The sequence below is a fragment of the Cervus elaphus genome, chromosome 1, assembly GCF_910594005.1.
Source record: "Cervus elaphus chromosome 1, mCerEla1.1, whole genome shotgun sequence".
Lineage (NCBI taxonomy): Eukaryota > Metazoa > Chordata > Mammalia > Artiodactyla > Cervidae > Cervus > Cervus elaphus.
Genome location: NC_057815.1, coordinates 62,850,615 through 62,866,113, shown reverse-complemented (window position 1 = coordinate 62,866,113; position 15,499 = coordinate 62,850,615). Strand labels below are relative to the sequence as shown.

Here is a 15,499-nt window from a genome sequence, read left to right as displayed (position 1 = left end):
TCACTCCTATTCTTCCTATGGGCTTCTCTGGTGGCTCAGAGGGTAAAGCATCTGCCTGTGATGCAGGAGACCCAGGTTCGATCCTTGGGTTGGGAAGGTCCCCTGGAGAAGGAAATGGCAACCCATTCCAGTATTCTTGCCTGGAGAATCCCATGGACAGAGGAGCCTGGTGGGCTACAGTACACAGGGTCACAAAGAGTCGGACACAGCTGAGTGACTACACACTTACATACACACTTTCATTCTTCCCCAGAAATCCTGGTGTGGAGGTCTGCCCACAGAAGAAACACCATCAGAATTTATGGACTCATTCAAAGTCCCTCCACCCTTGGAATGACTCAGTCATTCTCTCTTGCAGGAAAACAAGGTGACAATTCCCTGTTGGATTGGTTTGGTCTTGACACTGTAGATGATGGGATTGAGCACAGGAGGGACAAAGAGGTAGATGCTGGACATGAGTGTGTGGGCCAGAGGTGAGGCATGCTTGGCAGTACGATGCATCACAGACACGCCAATCAAAGGCACGTAGTATACAAGTACCGCAAAGATGTGTGACACACACGTGTTGAGGGCCTTCCGCGATCCCTCCCCAGAAGCAATGCCCAGCACTCTGTAAAGAATCAACATATAGGAGACCACAATCAGCAGTGAGTCCAGTCCATAAGTGGCCAAGGCAATGGCCAAACCCAGGATGCTATTGAGCTTAGTGTCCGCACAAGGCAGCTGGATCAGGTCTGGGTGGAGGCAGTAAGAGTGGGAGAGGATGTTAGTGTGGCAATAGGGCAGTGACCTCAAGAGGACTGGAAGGGGAGCCCTGAGGATCACACTCTTCAATGTAATGACCAGACCAATGCAGACAATACGGGGCAGGGTGAGGATGGCTGTGTAGCGCAGTGGATTGTAGATGGCTACAAAGCAATCATAACTCATAGCCAGCAGGACCCCTGACTCCATGCAGGAGAAGGTGTGGATGAAGAACATCTGGGCAAGGCAGCCATCAAAGTCAACCCGGCGGGTGTCAAACCAAAGAATGCCCATGACAGTAGGCAGTGTGGACACAGAGACACCCACCTCAGTGCCAGCCAACATGGAGAGAAACAGGTACATGGGCTCGTGCAAGGCAGGATCTGCTTGCACTGCTGCCATGATTAGGCTGTTGCCCACAATAGCTACAAGGTACATGATGAAGAAGGGGATGGACAGCCAGCCATGTTGGGCCTCCAATCCTGGAATGCCAGTCAGGAAGACAGATAGGAGGTCAAGACTTTCATTGCTCTCAGCTTTCATGTCACCAACAGCAGTGACCAGTCTTTACATGCCACTTGAGAAAAAAAAAAAAAAAAATCAGTTAACTCCCACCCATGAAGCCTTCTGCCTTAGCAGCCTACCTCAAAGTCTGAAGAAGAGAGAGACAGAAAGACATGGAGGAAATTGGAGTCATCTGCATTATTCCTTGTAAAAATATTCTCACCTTCTATTCCCCTGACAAAAGCCCTAAAATCTTATGCATAAAAGAGACATTTGAGACTACTCAATCTTATGAGAGATAGGGTCATTTAAAAATTGAGAAGCACTAGAATAAATCAGAAGTAGATCAAAATCAATACTCTATCAGTTAAGACATGACTTAACTTGTAGAGATAATAGTATTCTCTTACCTGTATATAAGAAATAAATGAAAAAAAAAAAAAAAAAGCTTCATATGTTCCGTGTTTTAGACCTCTGGAGATGGATTCTCACAGACCTCAGTTCCGAGCCCAATTTATGGTTTATGCGCAGTGTGACCTTGAACAGGTTACTTAACCTTTTGAAGTCTCTGTGTTTCTATATCTAAAATAGAGAGATAAAATACATTTATTGCATATGGACATTGTAAAGGTAAACACGATGTCGTATGGTATGTATGGACACACCTCATTTGTCACAAAGAGTATAAATGAATGCTTGTAAACACTAGCCCGGACCCATGGCATGGAGGAGGAAGATGAATGATGGCAAAGAGTAAAAACAGCACCCAGGAGCGCACAGCTTCAGGGAAATAATTCAGTCTTTGTGTGCTAGAAAGGATAACCAGATGGGCAACTGTTTCTCTACCAAGATGCCTGATTTCAGTCCCATAACAACCATGTTAACTGACTGTCATTAAGGCATTAAGTGGCTAAATTGGGACTAGAATCTAATTCTTTCAACTGTAAGTCCTGTGGTCCTTCCTATGAAACCCAGCTGCCAGCCTTCTGAAATTGCAGCCACCTAAGTAAGAAGAATGTAGAGATATTGGGAAGTTGGTCATCTTCACCTTCACAGGCAGAGCAAAGTAGAGAATGGCAGACAGATTTAATTTTCCTGCCTCCTAAGAAGACTAGGAGATTTACTTGCTTTATCTTCCTCTTCCTTGTTGTTCAACTCCCACTGCCATCCATAGTCAATATCTTTATTTTATCTGCAACTTTTCCTATTACAACTTAAGTGGAAATAATAGCCTCGCTTGTGACTTTAAAATATTTTATACATGATTCTTATTTTATGAGAAGTGCCGTTATATGTCTTTTCTCCTTTGGAATCTTAAGTAAACTTGTGTCTTGTTCATTCTTGCCTCCCACTGCTTCATATTTCTAGCACAAAGATACCCTCAAGAATTCATGAATTAAGAACCCCAGAGTTAGCAGAAGGAAAGAAATCTTAAAAATTAGGGCAGAAATACATGCAAAAGAAACTAAAGAGACCATAGCAAAAATCAACAAAGCTAAAAGCTGGTTTTTTGAAAAAATAAACAAAATTGACAAACCATTAGCAAGACTCAATAAGAAACAAAGAGAGAAGAACCAAATTAACAAAATTAGAAATGAAAATGGAGAGATCACAACAGACAACACTGAAATACAAAGGATCATAAGAGACTACTACCAGCAGCTCTATGCCAATAAAATGGACAACTTGGATAAAATGGACAAATTCTCAGAAAAATATAACTTTCCAAAACTGAACCAGGAAGAAATAGAAGATCTTAACAGACCCATCACAAGCAAGGAAATCGAAACTGTAATCAAAAATCTTCCAGCAAACAAAAGCCCAGGACCAGATGGCTTCACAGCTGAATTCTACCAAAAGTTTAGAGAAGAGCTAACACCTATCTTACTCAAACTCTTCCAGAAAATTGCAGATGAAGCTAAGCTTCCAAACTCATTCTATGAGGCCACCATCACCCTAATTTCCAAACGAGACAAAGATGCCACAAAAAAAGAAAACTACAGGTCAATATCACTGATGAACATAGATGCAAAAATCCTTAACAAAATTCTAGCAAACAGAATCCAACAACATATTAAAAAAATCATACACCATGACCAAGTGAGCTTTATCCCAGGAATGCAAGGATTCTTTAATATCTGCAGATCAATCAATGTAATACACCACATTAACAAATTGAAAGATAAAAACCATATGATTATCTCAATAGATGCAGAGAAAGCCTTTGACAAAATTCAACACCCATTTATGATTAAAACTCTCCAGAAAGCAGGAATAGAAGGAACATATCTCAACATAATAAAAGCTATATATGGCAAACCCACAGCAAGCATCACCCTCAATGGTGAAAAATTGAAAGCATTTCCCCTGAAATCAGGAACAAGACAAGGGTGCCCACTCTCACCACTACTATTCAACATAGTTTTGGAAGTTTTGGCCACAGCAATCAGAGCAGAAAAAGAAGTAAAAGGAATCCAGATAGGAAAAGAAGAAGTGAAACTCTCGCTGTTTACCGATGACATGATCCTCTATATAGAAAACCCTAAAGACTCTTCCAGAAAATTACTAGAGCTAATCAATGAATATAGTAAGTTGCAGGATATAAAATTAACACACAGAAATCCCTTGCATTCCTATATACTAACAATGAAAAAACAGAAAGAGAAATTAAGGAAACAATACCATTCACCATTGCAACAACAAGAATAAAATACTTAGGAGTATATCTACCTAAAGAAACAAAGCACCTATGCATAGAAAACTATAAAACACTGATGAAAGAAATCAAAGAGGACACAAACAGATGGAGAAACATACCGTGTTCATGGATTGGAAGAATCAATATTGTCAAAATGGCTATTCTACCCAAAGCAGTCTATAGATTCAATGCAATCCCTATCAAGCTACCAACGGTATTTTTCACAGAACTAGAACAAATAATTTCACAATTTGTATGGAAATACAAAAAACCTCGAATAGCCAAAATAATCTTGAGAAAGAAGAATGGAACTGGAGGAATCAACCTGCCTGACTTCAGACTCTACTACAAAGCCACAGTCATCAAGACAGTATGGTACTGGCACAAAGACAGAAATATAGATCAATGGAACAGAATAGAAAGCCCAGAGATAAATCCACGAACCTATGGACACCTTATCTTTGACAAAGGAGGCAAGGATATACAATGGAAAAAAGACAACCTCTTTAACAAGTGGTGCTGGGATAACTGGTCAACCACTTGTAAAAGAATGAAACTAGAACACTTTCTAACACCATACACAAAAATAAACTCAAAATGGATTAAAGATCTAAATGTAAGACCAGAAACTATAAAACTCCTAGAGGAGAACATAGGCAAAACACTCTCCGACATAAATCACAGCAAGATCCTCTATGACCCACCTCCCAGAATATTGGAAATAAAAGCAAAACTAAACAAATGGGACCTAATGAAACCTAAAAGCTTTTGCACTACAAAGGAAACTATAAGTAAGGTGAAAAGACAGCCCTCAGATTGGGAGAAAATAATAGCAAATGAAGCAACAGACAAAGGATTAATCTCAAAAATATACAAGCAACTCCTGCAGCTCAATTCCAGAAAAATAAATGACCCAATCAAAAAATGGGCCAAAGAACTAAACAGACATTTCTCCAAAGAAGACATACAGATGGCTAACAAACACATGAAAAGATGCTCAACATCACTCATTATCAGAGAAATGCAAATCAAAACCACAATGAGGTACCATTACACGCCTGTCAGGATGGCTGCTATCCAAAAGTCTACAAGCAATAAATGCTGGAGAGGGTGTGGAGAAAAGGGAACCCTCTTACACTGTTGGTGGGAATGCAAACTAGTACAGCCACTATGGAAAACAGTGTGGAGATTTCTTAAAAAACTGGAAATAGAACTGCCATATGACCCAGCAATCCCACTTCTGGGCATACACACCGAGGAAACCAGATCTGAAAGAGGCACATGCACCCCAATGTTCATAGCAGCACTGTTTATAATAGCCAGGACATGGAAGCAACCTAGATGCCCATCAGCAGATGAATGGATAAGGAAGCTGTGGTACATATACACCATGGAATATTATTCAGCCATTAAAAAGAATTCATTTGAACCAGTCCTAATGAGATGGATGAAACTGGAGCCCATTATACAGAGTGAAGTAAGCCAGAAAGATAAAGAACATTACAGCATACTAACACATATATATGGAATTTAGAAAGGTGATAACGATAACCCTATATGCAAAACAGAAAAAGAGACACAGAAGTACAGAACAGACTTTTGAACTTTGTGGGAGAATGTGAGGGTGGGATATTTCAAAAGAACAGCATGTATACTATCTATGGTGAAACAGATCACCAGCCCAGGTGGGATGCATGAGACAAGTGCTCCGGCCTGGTGCACTGGGAAGACCCAGAGGAATCGGGTGGAGAGGGAGGTGGGAGGGGGGATGGGGATTGGGAATACATGTAAATCCATGGCTGATTCATATCAATGTATGACAAAACCCACTGGAAAAAATAAATAAAAAAAAAAAAAAAAAAACAATCATACACCATGACCAAGTGAGCTTTATCCCAGGAATGCAAGGATTCTTTAATATCTGCAGATCAATCAATGTAATACACCACATTAACAAATTGAAAGATAAAAACCATATGATTATCTCAATAGATGCAGAGAAAGCCTTTGACAAAATTCAACACCCATTTATGATTAAAACTCTCCAGAAAGCAGGAATAGAAGGAACATACCTCAACATAATAAAAGCTATATATGGCAAACCCACAGCAAGCATCACCCTCAATGGTGAAAAATTGAAAGCATTTCCCCTGAAATCAGGAACAAGACAAGGGTGCCCACTCTCACCACTACTATTCAACATAGTTTTGGAAGTTTTGGCCACAGCAATCAGAGCAGAAAAAGAAGTAAAAGGAATCCAGATAGGAAAAGAAGAAGTGAAACTCTCGCTGTTTGCAGATGACATGATCCTCTATATAGAAAACCCTAAAGACTCTTCCAGAAAATTACTAGAGCTAATCAATGAATATAGTAAGTTGCAGGATATAAAATTAACACACAGAAATCCCTTGCATTCCTATATACTAACAATGAAAAAACAGAAAGAGAAATTAAGGAAACAATACCATTCACCATTGCAACAACAAGAATAAAATACTTAGGAGTATATCTACCTAAAGAAACAAAAGACCTATACATAGAAAACTATAAAACACTGATGAAAGAAATCAAAGAGGACACAAACAGATGGAGAAACATACCGTGTTCATGGATTGGAAGAATCAGTATTGTCAAAATGGCTATTCTACCCAAAGCAATCTATAGATTCAATGCAATCCCTATCAAGCTACCAACGGTATTTTTCACAGAACTAGAACAAATAATTTCACAATTTGTATGGAAATACAAAAAACCTCGAATAGCCAAAATAATCTTGAGAAAGAAGAATGGAACTGGAGGAATCAACCTGCCTGACTTCAGACTCTACTACAAAGCCACAGTCATCAAGACAGTATGGTACTGGCACAAAGACAGAAATATAGATCAATGGAACAGAATAGAAAGCCCAGAGATAAATCCACGAACCTATGGACACCTCATCTTTGACAAAGGAGGTAAGGATATACAATGGAAAAAAGACAACCTCTTTAACAAGTGGTGCTGGGATAACTGGTCAACCACTTGTAAAAGAATGAAACTAGAACACTTTCTAACACCATACACAAAAATAAACTCAAAATGGATTAAAGATCTAAATGTAAGACCAGAAACTATAAAACTCCTAGAGGAGAACATAGGCAAAACACTCTCTGACATAAATCACAGCAAGATCCTCTATGACCCACCTCCCAGAATATTGGAAATAAAAGCAAAAATAAACAAATGGGACCTAATGAAACCTAAAAGCTTTTGCACTACAAAGGAAACTATAAGCAAGGTGAAAAGACAGCCCTCAGATTGGGAGAAAATAATAGCAAATGAAGCAACAGACAAAGGATTAATCTCAAAAATATACAAGCAACTCCTGCAGCTCAATTCCAGAAAAATAAATGACCCAATCAAAAAATGGGCCAAAGAACTAAACAGACATTTCTCCAAAGAAGACTTACAGATGGCTAACAAACAGATGAAAAGATGCTCAACATCACTCATTATCAGAGAAATGCAAATCAAAACCACAATGAGGTACCATTACACGCCAGTCAGGATGGCTGCTATCCAAAAGTCTACAAGCAATAAATGCTGGAGAGGGTGTGGAGAAAAGGGAACCCTCTTACACTGTTGGTGGGAATGCAAACTAGTACAGCCACTGTGGAAAACGGTGTGTAGATTTCTTAAAAAACTGGAAATAGAACTGCCATATGACCCAACAGTCCCACTTCTGGGCATACACACTGAGGAAACCAGATCTGAAAGAGACACGTGCACCCCAATGTTCATCGCAGCACTGTTTATAATAGCCAGGACATGGAAGCAACCTAGATGCCCATCAGCAGATGAATGGATAAGGAAGCTGTGGTACATATACACCATGGAATATTACCCAGCCGTTAAAAAGAAATCATTTGAATAGTTCTAATGAGATGGATGAAACTGGAGCCTATTATACAGAGTCAAGTAAGCCAGAAAGATAAAGAACATTACAGCATACTAACACATATATATGGAATTTAGAAAGATGGTAACAATAACCCTATATGCAAAACAGAAAAAGAGACACAGAAGTACAGAACAGACTTTTGAACTCTGTGGGAGAAGGTGAGGGTGGGATGTTTCTAAAGAACAGCATGTATATTATCTATGGTGAAACAGATCACCAGCCCAGGTGGGATGCATGAGTCAAGTGCTCGGGCCTGGTGCACTGGGAAGGCCCAGAGGAATCGGGTGGAGAGGGAGGTGGGAGGGGGGGATCAGGATGGGGAATACGTGTAAATCTATGGCTGATTCATATCAATGTATGACAAAACCCACTGAAAAATAAATAAATAAATAAAGGAGAAATTGAAAAAAAAAAAAGAATTCATGAATTAATAAAAGCATTAGCACATTGTTCAGGGTCATAACTGAAGTACATTCAGTTCTGGGTTCCATTCTCTAAATCAATGCACCACACACAGAGACAGAGGGGACCAAGTCATATAAAGAGCATTGAAGGAACCAGTGATGCTGTGTTCTGAGAAGAGACTGCAGCGGGATGGACGGGGATGGGAACAAGAGGTAATGAGTGACAGATGGAGATCACAAGATGACAAGTTAGGATCCAAATAAGCAAAATTTTTCTGAGTCAAACTGCAAGATGAGATAATAAGTTGTTGTCAGTGAACATGTTCAAACAAAAATCACAATTGTGTAACCCTTGACGGAAATGCTGGGAGGAGAATTCCAGCAGCTACTAACTGTATTAAAGGTGCTTTCAAGTCTCCTTCTGCCCTTGGGTCTGATGTTCCAGGAGGTGAAAATCTCTCCTGGTCTGTGATGCTGACAGTATCATGACTTTGGTTCTGTGTGGAATAGAATAGAGGCAAGCTCTCAGCCCCTGTCATGGGATTGCCATGTGTGTTTCACTGATAGAGCCATCTCTTCAGCCTTATCTGAAAGTGCTGTTCCGGAGGACACTTGGTGTTGAAAGGTATATTACTCTTATTCTTTTTAAAAGAAAATATACATGAAGCTAAGATTTTGGAATTTTATTTTAAAAAGTTTTCTTTTTTTTCCATTAAAAGGTTTATACATTATTATCAACCAAGTGGGATCCACTCCTGGAATTTGAGAATGGGTCAACAGACAAAACTCAGTCAACATGATATGTCATCTTAATAGAAAGAAGGAAAGCAACCAAGATCATCTCAACTGATCCAACAAAAGAATCCAACACAAGTAAATTTTATTTTCATTTGTTTAAACCCTTCCATCATAAGCCACATGAATCACAGCAAATACACAAGCACACACTTGCATGGACAGAGATTCCCGCAGAGACACAAGGCTTGAGAGGTAGAGGGGCCCACACAGGGGAACAGAGAGAGTCACAGACTGAAATGAACTTCTTGTGAGCTTACAATAGATCTCAGACTCACCTGAAAGAGCGCAATGAAGCGAGAGCCGGCTTGGAAGACAAAGAGCCTGAGCTCACAGTGGTTCCAGAAGGAAACTCAAGCAGGAACTAGCCAGAGACAGGCAGACTTTACATCTCTGACTACGAGTTCCTAGGCACCAAAGTCTCTGGGGTCCTGGCTTGCCTGAGTGTGATGCTGTGCTGGTAATGGGGGAAGAAAAGGAGGATTAGATGTCACTTGGCAACTGAAGGAGGAAAAAAAAAAAAAACTATCCCTGGAGAAACTGCCCTCTCTCCAAAGAGAAAATAAAATTCCAACTGCTTCCTTGTGATGAAGAGGAGAATTTTCCTCCAAGCTCCATAGCAACATCCTTCCTATCCCAACTATCCAGTCTCAAAATCAGACCCCTCAGCAGAGAACTCAGATCTGAAATCCCCAAATTTTGGGCTTAAATCCACATTTTGGGCAGAACCTAAATCTTTACCCTCTGAGCCACTAGGAAGCCCTAAATTGTATACAATTTGTGTGTGTGTGTTCAGTCATGTCTGACTCATTGCGACCCTTTAGACTATAGCACACCCAGACTCCTCTGTTCATGGGATTTTCAGACAAGAATACAGGAGTGGATCGCCATTTCCTTCTCCAGAGAATCTTTCCAACCAAGGGATCAAAGTGATGTCTCCTGCATTGCAAGCAGATTCTTTACCATTACCATTGAGCCTTCAGGGAAATTCCATGGTGTCTGAGAGAGTAAAGAATCTGCCTGCAATGTGGGAGATTTGGGTTTGATCCCTGGGTTGGAAAGATTCCCTGGAGAAAGGAATGGCAATCCACTCCAGTGTGTTTGCCTTGGAGAAGTCCATGGTGGGCTACAGTCCATGGGGTCTCAAAGAGTCGGACATGACTGAGCAAGTAACGCTTTCACTTTGGGGGCTTCCCAGATGGTACTAGTGGTAAAGAACCTGCCTGCCAATGCAGGAGACATCAGAGACATGGGTTCAATCCCTGAGTTAGGAAGATCCCCTGGAGAAAGAAACGGAAAACTGCCACACTATTCTTCCCTGGAAAATTCCATGGACAAAGAAACTGAGTGGCCTACAGTTCATGAGATCACAAAGAACTCGACAGGACTGAGAACACCTATTTAAAGCATAGACCCAATGGGAAATCTCTGGAACTCAGAGCCAAGTAAACATTCCTTGAAATATAGAGTTAGTCCTGAGATTTAACCAACAGATCATATGACCATGGCTACCTCCATTCACTTATAACTGGTGTTTCCGGCTCAATTCCCTCTCCCATTACCTCCAATCCAACCCTCTACCAAGTTCTACAAAACTGAGATCTCCTCCAGGAGAGACATTCCCACTGAGAGATCACTGAGTTCAAAGTCACATAGATGTGGGTTTGGGCCCTAACCTTGCTGTCTACTAGCTCCATAATTTCATGAAACTAGTATTCCTTCAAACTGGTACCTGATCTGTAAAAAAGTAGATCCTGTTTATAAGGGATTCAAATAAAAAGAAGAAAGTGATCTTTAAAAATGTGATTTTACTACATGTGGTAATTATACTCATTAGGAGTTCTACTAAAGGTTCGAATTTCAGATACTCCAAGTAGTTTATGTTCCCAAATAGCTAATCTTCCTATTAAGTATTTCATTTTACCTCCTCCTTGTTTCAATTTCAGACAGAGTAAAGGTGTACTGAGCGAAGGAATGGTCGGAGATCTCTCTATTTCTTCTATCAAGTCGTGGGATGGTTAGGGGATAGAAACAGAATATAGACATAGAAGAAAATTTTCCTTCTCCATGTGTAACTTTGATGTATCTAGGAGAGGCAGTTTGAAAACTCTCGACTTTTCATCACTGTAGAATCTACTAGGTAAAAATTAATGGGTTAGGAATGAGAAGATATAATTAAAGAGAATGCAGAAAGTAGCCTTGTGAATAAGGTCCTAGAATTATGGAGAATAGAGAGACCGACATGGTGCCTCAGATTGAGCATAAGTTCCTGGTGAGGAGAATGTAGGCTTTGAGAAGACCCAGAGGGAAGTGTCTCTAACTATGTCGTTAGAGGCAGCATAATGGGGAAGAAGCATCATCCTTGATACAGTCTTTCACTTATTTAACTGGTCATTTGGTTGTTGATTTAACTCACATGCATTGGGCATATCAAACACTGTGTAGGTGTAAGATTTTAGGTTTGACTATCATTTCATTATCTCTTTTTCAACTTTTGAAAAGTCTCTTTCAAGACTTAGTGTCTGCCACTATTTTATGAGAAAAGAAGTCAGGGGAAATAGTATTTGTTCATTCCAAGAGTGATAATGCCAAACATAATGTTTGTGCAAATCCCAACAAAAGGCTTACCTGGTGGCTCAGATGGTAAAGTCTGCCTGCAATGCAGGAAACACAGGTTTGACCCCTGGATTGGGAAGATCCCCTGGAGGAGGGCATAGAAATCCACTCCATTCTTGCCTTTAGAATCCTATGGACAGAGAAGCTTGGTGGGCTACAGTCCATGGGGTCTCATATAGTTGGACTTGACTGAGTGACTATCACTTTCACACTCCTTTATGGAAAAATTATGAAGCACTTTGCCCCCACGGGGTTTAAATCGGGAAATAAATTTGTCTTGTGTTGTTAAAATCAAATTTTTTTTTCAATGGAGCAAAGAAAAGGTAGGCACAATGCAGGTACATGTTTGGTGCAGAAAAATACAATCACATTAAGAATTTCTCATTTTAGAAAAGGAATATACACTTTAGAAGGAAGTTAATGGAGTTTGTAGAAAACAACAAAGTCTCAGCAGAGGTCTTGATCAAGAGACTTGTATGCATTGAACTTTCACCCCAAGAACACTTGTAAGATTCTGTATCTCTGTGTAACACCCAACTGATTATATTCCCCTCTATATTGTGTTTACTTAGAGGGTAGCCTTCTAGTTGGATTTTACCTGAATTTTGGATTTCAGGTTAGTTGAGATCTTAGCAGGTGGAAATTGGGAGAAAAGAAAGGAATCAAGTGATGAGGCAGGAGCCTGAGTGCTAGTGAAGAGGCTGGAGACTGTTCATCCCATTTCAGATTGCCGTGTTCCACATGCACCCCCTTGTGGAGATGAGAGACTATAAGTCTGTATATCCCTTTACCACCAACACTTTCACCTGGGTCAGGCACTCAATTTCTTCCAGCTTTAAAAATCACCTTCAAGCTTAGGCTTCCCAGGTGGCTCATTGATAAAGAATCCATCTACTGATGGAGGAGATGCAAGAGACTCGATCGGGGTCGATTCCTGGATCTGAAAGATCCCAGGAGCAGGAAATGGTCACCCACTTCATTATTCTTGCCTGGAGAGGCTACAACCCATGGGATCACAAAGAGTCTGGTTTGACTGAGCCCACACACACAGTCTTAGGCACTCTCTCAGAATCGATCTTGTTTCCAGAGCTTCTTAATGTGAAACTCCCCTTTGTCTAAACAAAGCTATTTGAAATTTTCCCAAATAGTCTAGACCAATATTCTAGTTTAAAGGTTTTCAACCTGTAATATATATCAGATTTGCTTCCAGGGCTTATTAAAAATACATATTGCTGGACCTCACCACCTAAGATTTTCTGATCAGGATATCTGAGGAAAGGCCTGAGAATTTGTATGCCTAAGATTTCCCAACCAAGGCTGATGACACTAGTCTGGGAATCACACTTTAAGAACTAGTTTTTCAGACTCTTATTATTCATGATCTTTGTTATTTTTGTTGCACATTAGATACCCCAAAACTTAGAGGGGTTGAAAAAGAGAAACACTATTCCTCTCAACCTTTAAACACCCCCAGCTCTTATTAAAAGCAATTTGAATTCGGTAGGTCTTCTTCAGGGTCTAAGATTTTGTTTCATTAACAAACCACCAGATATAACAATGCTGTTGTTCACTGGACCACACTGGGAGTAGCAAAGGTCTAATTACACTTGCCTAAATATTTTTTTCTCAAGCAGTTTGTTATGCCAAGATCATTACTCTTCTGCCTTTCTGCAACCTTGACCAATGACCATAACCCTTCTCTTCCTTCATAGTCTACCTCACAAACATAGAAAAAATTTTTTTTGATTTCCACAAACCAATGGGCCCTTTCTCCTCCATGCGTGCTAAGTTGTTTCAGTCGTGTTCAAATATGTGTGACCCTGTGGACTGTAGACCACCAGGCTACTCTGTCCATGGTGTTCTCCAGACAAGAATACTGGAGTGAATTGTCATGCCCTCCTCCAGGAGATCTTCCTAACCTAGAAATCGAACCCACATCTCCTTCATTGGCGGGCAGGTTCTTTATTACTAGCGCCACATGGAATGTGCCCTTTCCCACCCCACGAAGCGCCAAACTTCCACTGAATTTCATCTTCATTGAATCATTTCCTCACTCTTGGTAGTAGTAGAATTGTGTTCCAGGATAATTGGCTGTAGAGCTTCCAATATTTTCATATATGTCAAATATATTTCAGGGCATCTTTATTTTTCATGTTTTTCCCTTGATACATCTATCTCTTAAGAATGTCTTATTCATCATTATAACATTGCTAGCAACTAGCACAAAGATTTTCATAGAGTAAGTGTTCAGGACATATGTCATTTTATTGAGTCCGATATTCTTTTATTAGCTTCATGTTCACAGCTATCAAGATCCTGGTTCTTTTCCTTGTTTAACATTCCTAAAGTCAGAAGAAGTCCTAGTCCTTCTTCCAAAATGGTTCTCTCAGGGTCTGCAGCATTCCTCAGCCCCAAGACTTACAGAAGACTTGACGGATCCCTCTGCTTATCTCCTTTGTCTTCACACTGTAGATGATGGGGTTGAGCATGGGGGGTATAAACAGGTAGACATTGGACATCATGACATGAACAACAAGTGGGGCACTTTTCCAGAAGTGGTGGATCATGGAGACAGCAATAATGGGCACATAAAAAAACAGGACTGCACAAATGTGGGCCATGCAGGTGTTGAGAGCCTTGAACCGCTGCTCCTGGGATGCAATTGCTAGCACAGCTCTCAGGATCAATGTATAAGAAAGCAGGATAAATGTTGAGTCTATGCCGTAGGTGAAAAGAACCACAAAGAGCCCATAGATGTTATTAATATGGATATCTCCACATGCCACTTTCATGAGATCTGGATGGAGGCAGTATGAGTGATGTAAAACATTGCCTTTGCAGAAGGGCAGTCGTTTCACCAGAAAGGGGAAAGGGAAGAGAGTGGTGAAACTTTTGGCAAGGATGCCCAGGCCCATAGCCAAGATGCGGTTGTTGGTGAGCACAGTTGCATAGCGTAGTGGGTCACAAATAGCCACAAAACGATCAAAGCTCATGGCCAGCAGTATGCCTGACTCCATGAAAGAGAAAGTATGAATGAAGAACATCTGAACCAAGCAGGCATCAAAGTCAACATGACGATAGTTGAAGCAGAAGGTAGCAAGCACAGTGGGAAGTGTAGAGAAGGACACCCCCAGATCATTGAGAGAGAGCATAGAGAGGAAGTAGTACATGGGCTGGTGTAGAGAAGGCTCTCGAATCACCAAAGCAAGGATGGTGAGGTTGCCTATGATGGAAATCAGGTAGAGGATGCAGAAAACCAGAGCAACCCAGGCTTGACCTGTCTGCATCCCAGGGATGCCTGTTAGCTGGAGTGTGGCGGGCTGGAAGGGGGTGCCATTGAGGCCCAACATGGCAGGCAGATGTAAGAACACAGATGGGGGATATGCCCAAGAGGGTGTGTGGGAATGTTCTTCACTCTTTCTCAGACATCCTGTCTCCAACACAAAAGGTCAGAGACTGAAAGTGTTGGCTTCTGGTCCTACTTCCTCCATTAGACCATGAGCTCTTTGAGGATAGGAACTGAGTTCTACTCATCTCTGACTCACCAGAGCCCAGCTCCCTCTCACGACCATGTTTTAAACTTCATGAAGGTTTGATGAAGAAGTGAGCAAGAGCAAGGTGACAAGACACGAGATTATATGAGAAAGTTTCCAAATTCTCACTTAAAACTCCAGTGTTCCTTCACTTCACTATCTCACCCTAGAAACGATATTCTAGAAATTTTGAGAAAAAATTAGAAATTAGGACGTACACGGAAAAGGAAACATGGTCCTTGTCTCTGGGAACCCTTTCGTAGGT

The 15,499-nt window shown here is 40.7% G+C and overlaps 2 protein-coding genes across 2 annotated transcripts; both read right to left on the bottom strand.

The window, feature by feature from the left end:
• Positions 1 to 342: 342 nt before the first annotated feature.
• Positions 343 to 1,287, bottom strand: LOC122702096 (olfactory receptor 51I2-like). The gene has a single exon (XM_043915606.1). The coding sequence runs from the start codon at positions 1,285 to 1,287 to the stop codon at positions 343 to 345; it is 945 nt and encodes a 314-aa protein (XP_043771541.1).
• A 12,819-nt stretch (positions 1,288 to 14,106) lies between these two features.
• On the bottom strand, positions 14,107 to 15,051 carry LOC122698528 (olfactory receptor 51I1-like). The gene has a single exon (XM_043909704.1). It carries the CDS (start codon positions 15,049 to 15,051, stop codon positions 14,107 to 14,109), a length of 945 nt encoding a protein of 314 aa, XP_043765639.1.
• Between the last annotated feature and the right edge of the window lie 448 nt (positions 15,052 to 15,499).

Coding starts and splice junctions, on each gene's coding strand:
- LOC122702096 (XM_043915606.1), bottom strand. CDS start 1,287: ATGAAAGCTGAGAGCAATGAAAGTCTTGACCTCCTATCTGTCTTCCTG.
- LOC122698528 (XM_043909704.1), bottom strand. CDS start 15,051: ATGTTGGGCCTCAATGGCACCCCCTTCCAGCCCGCCACACTCCAGCTA.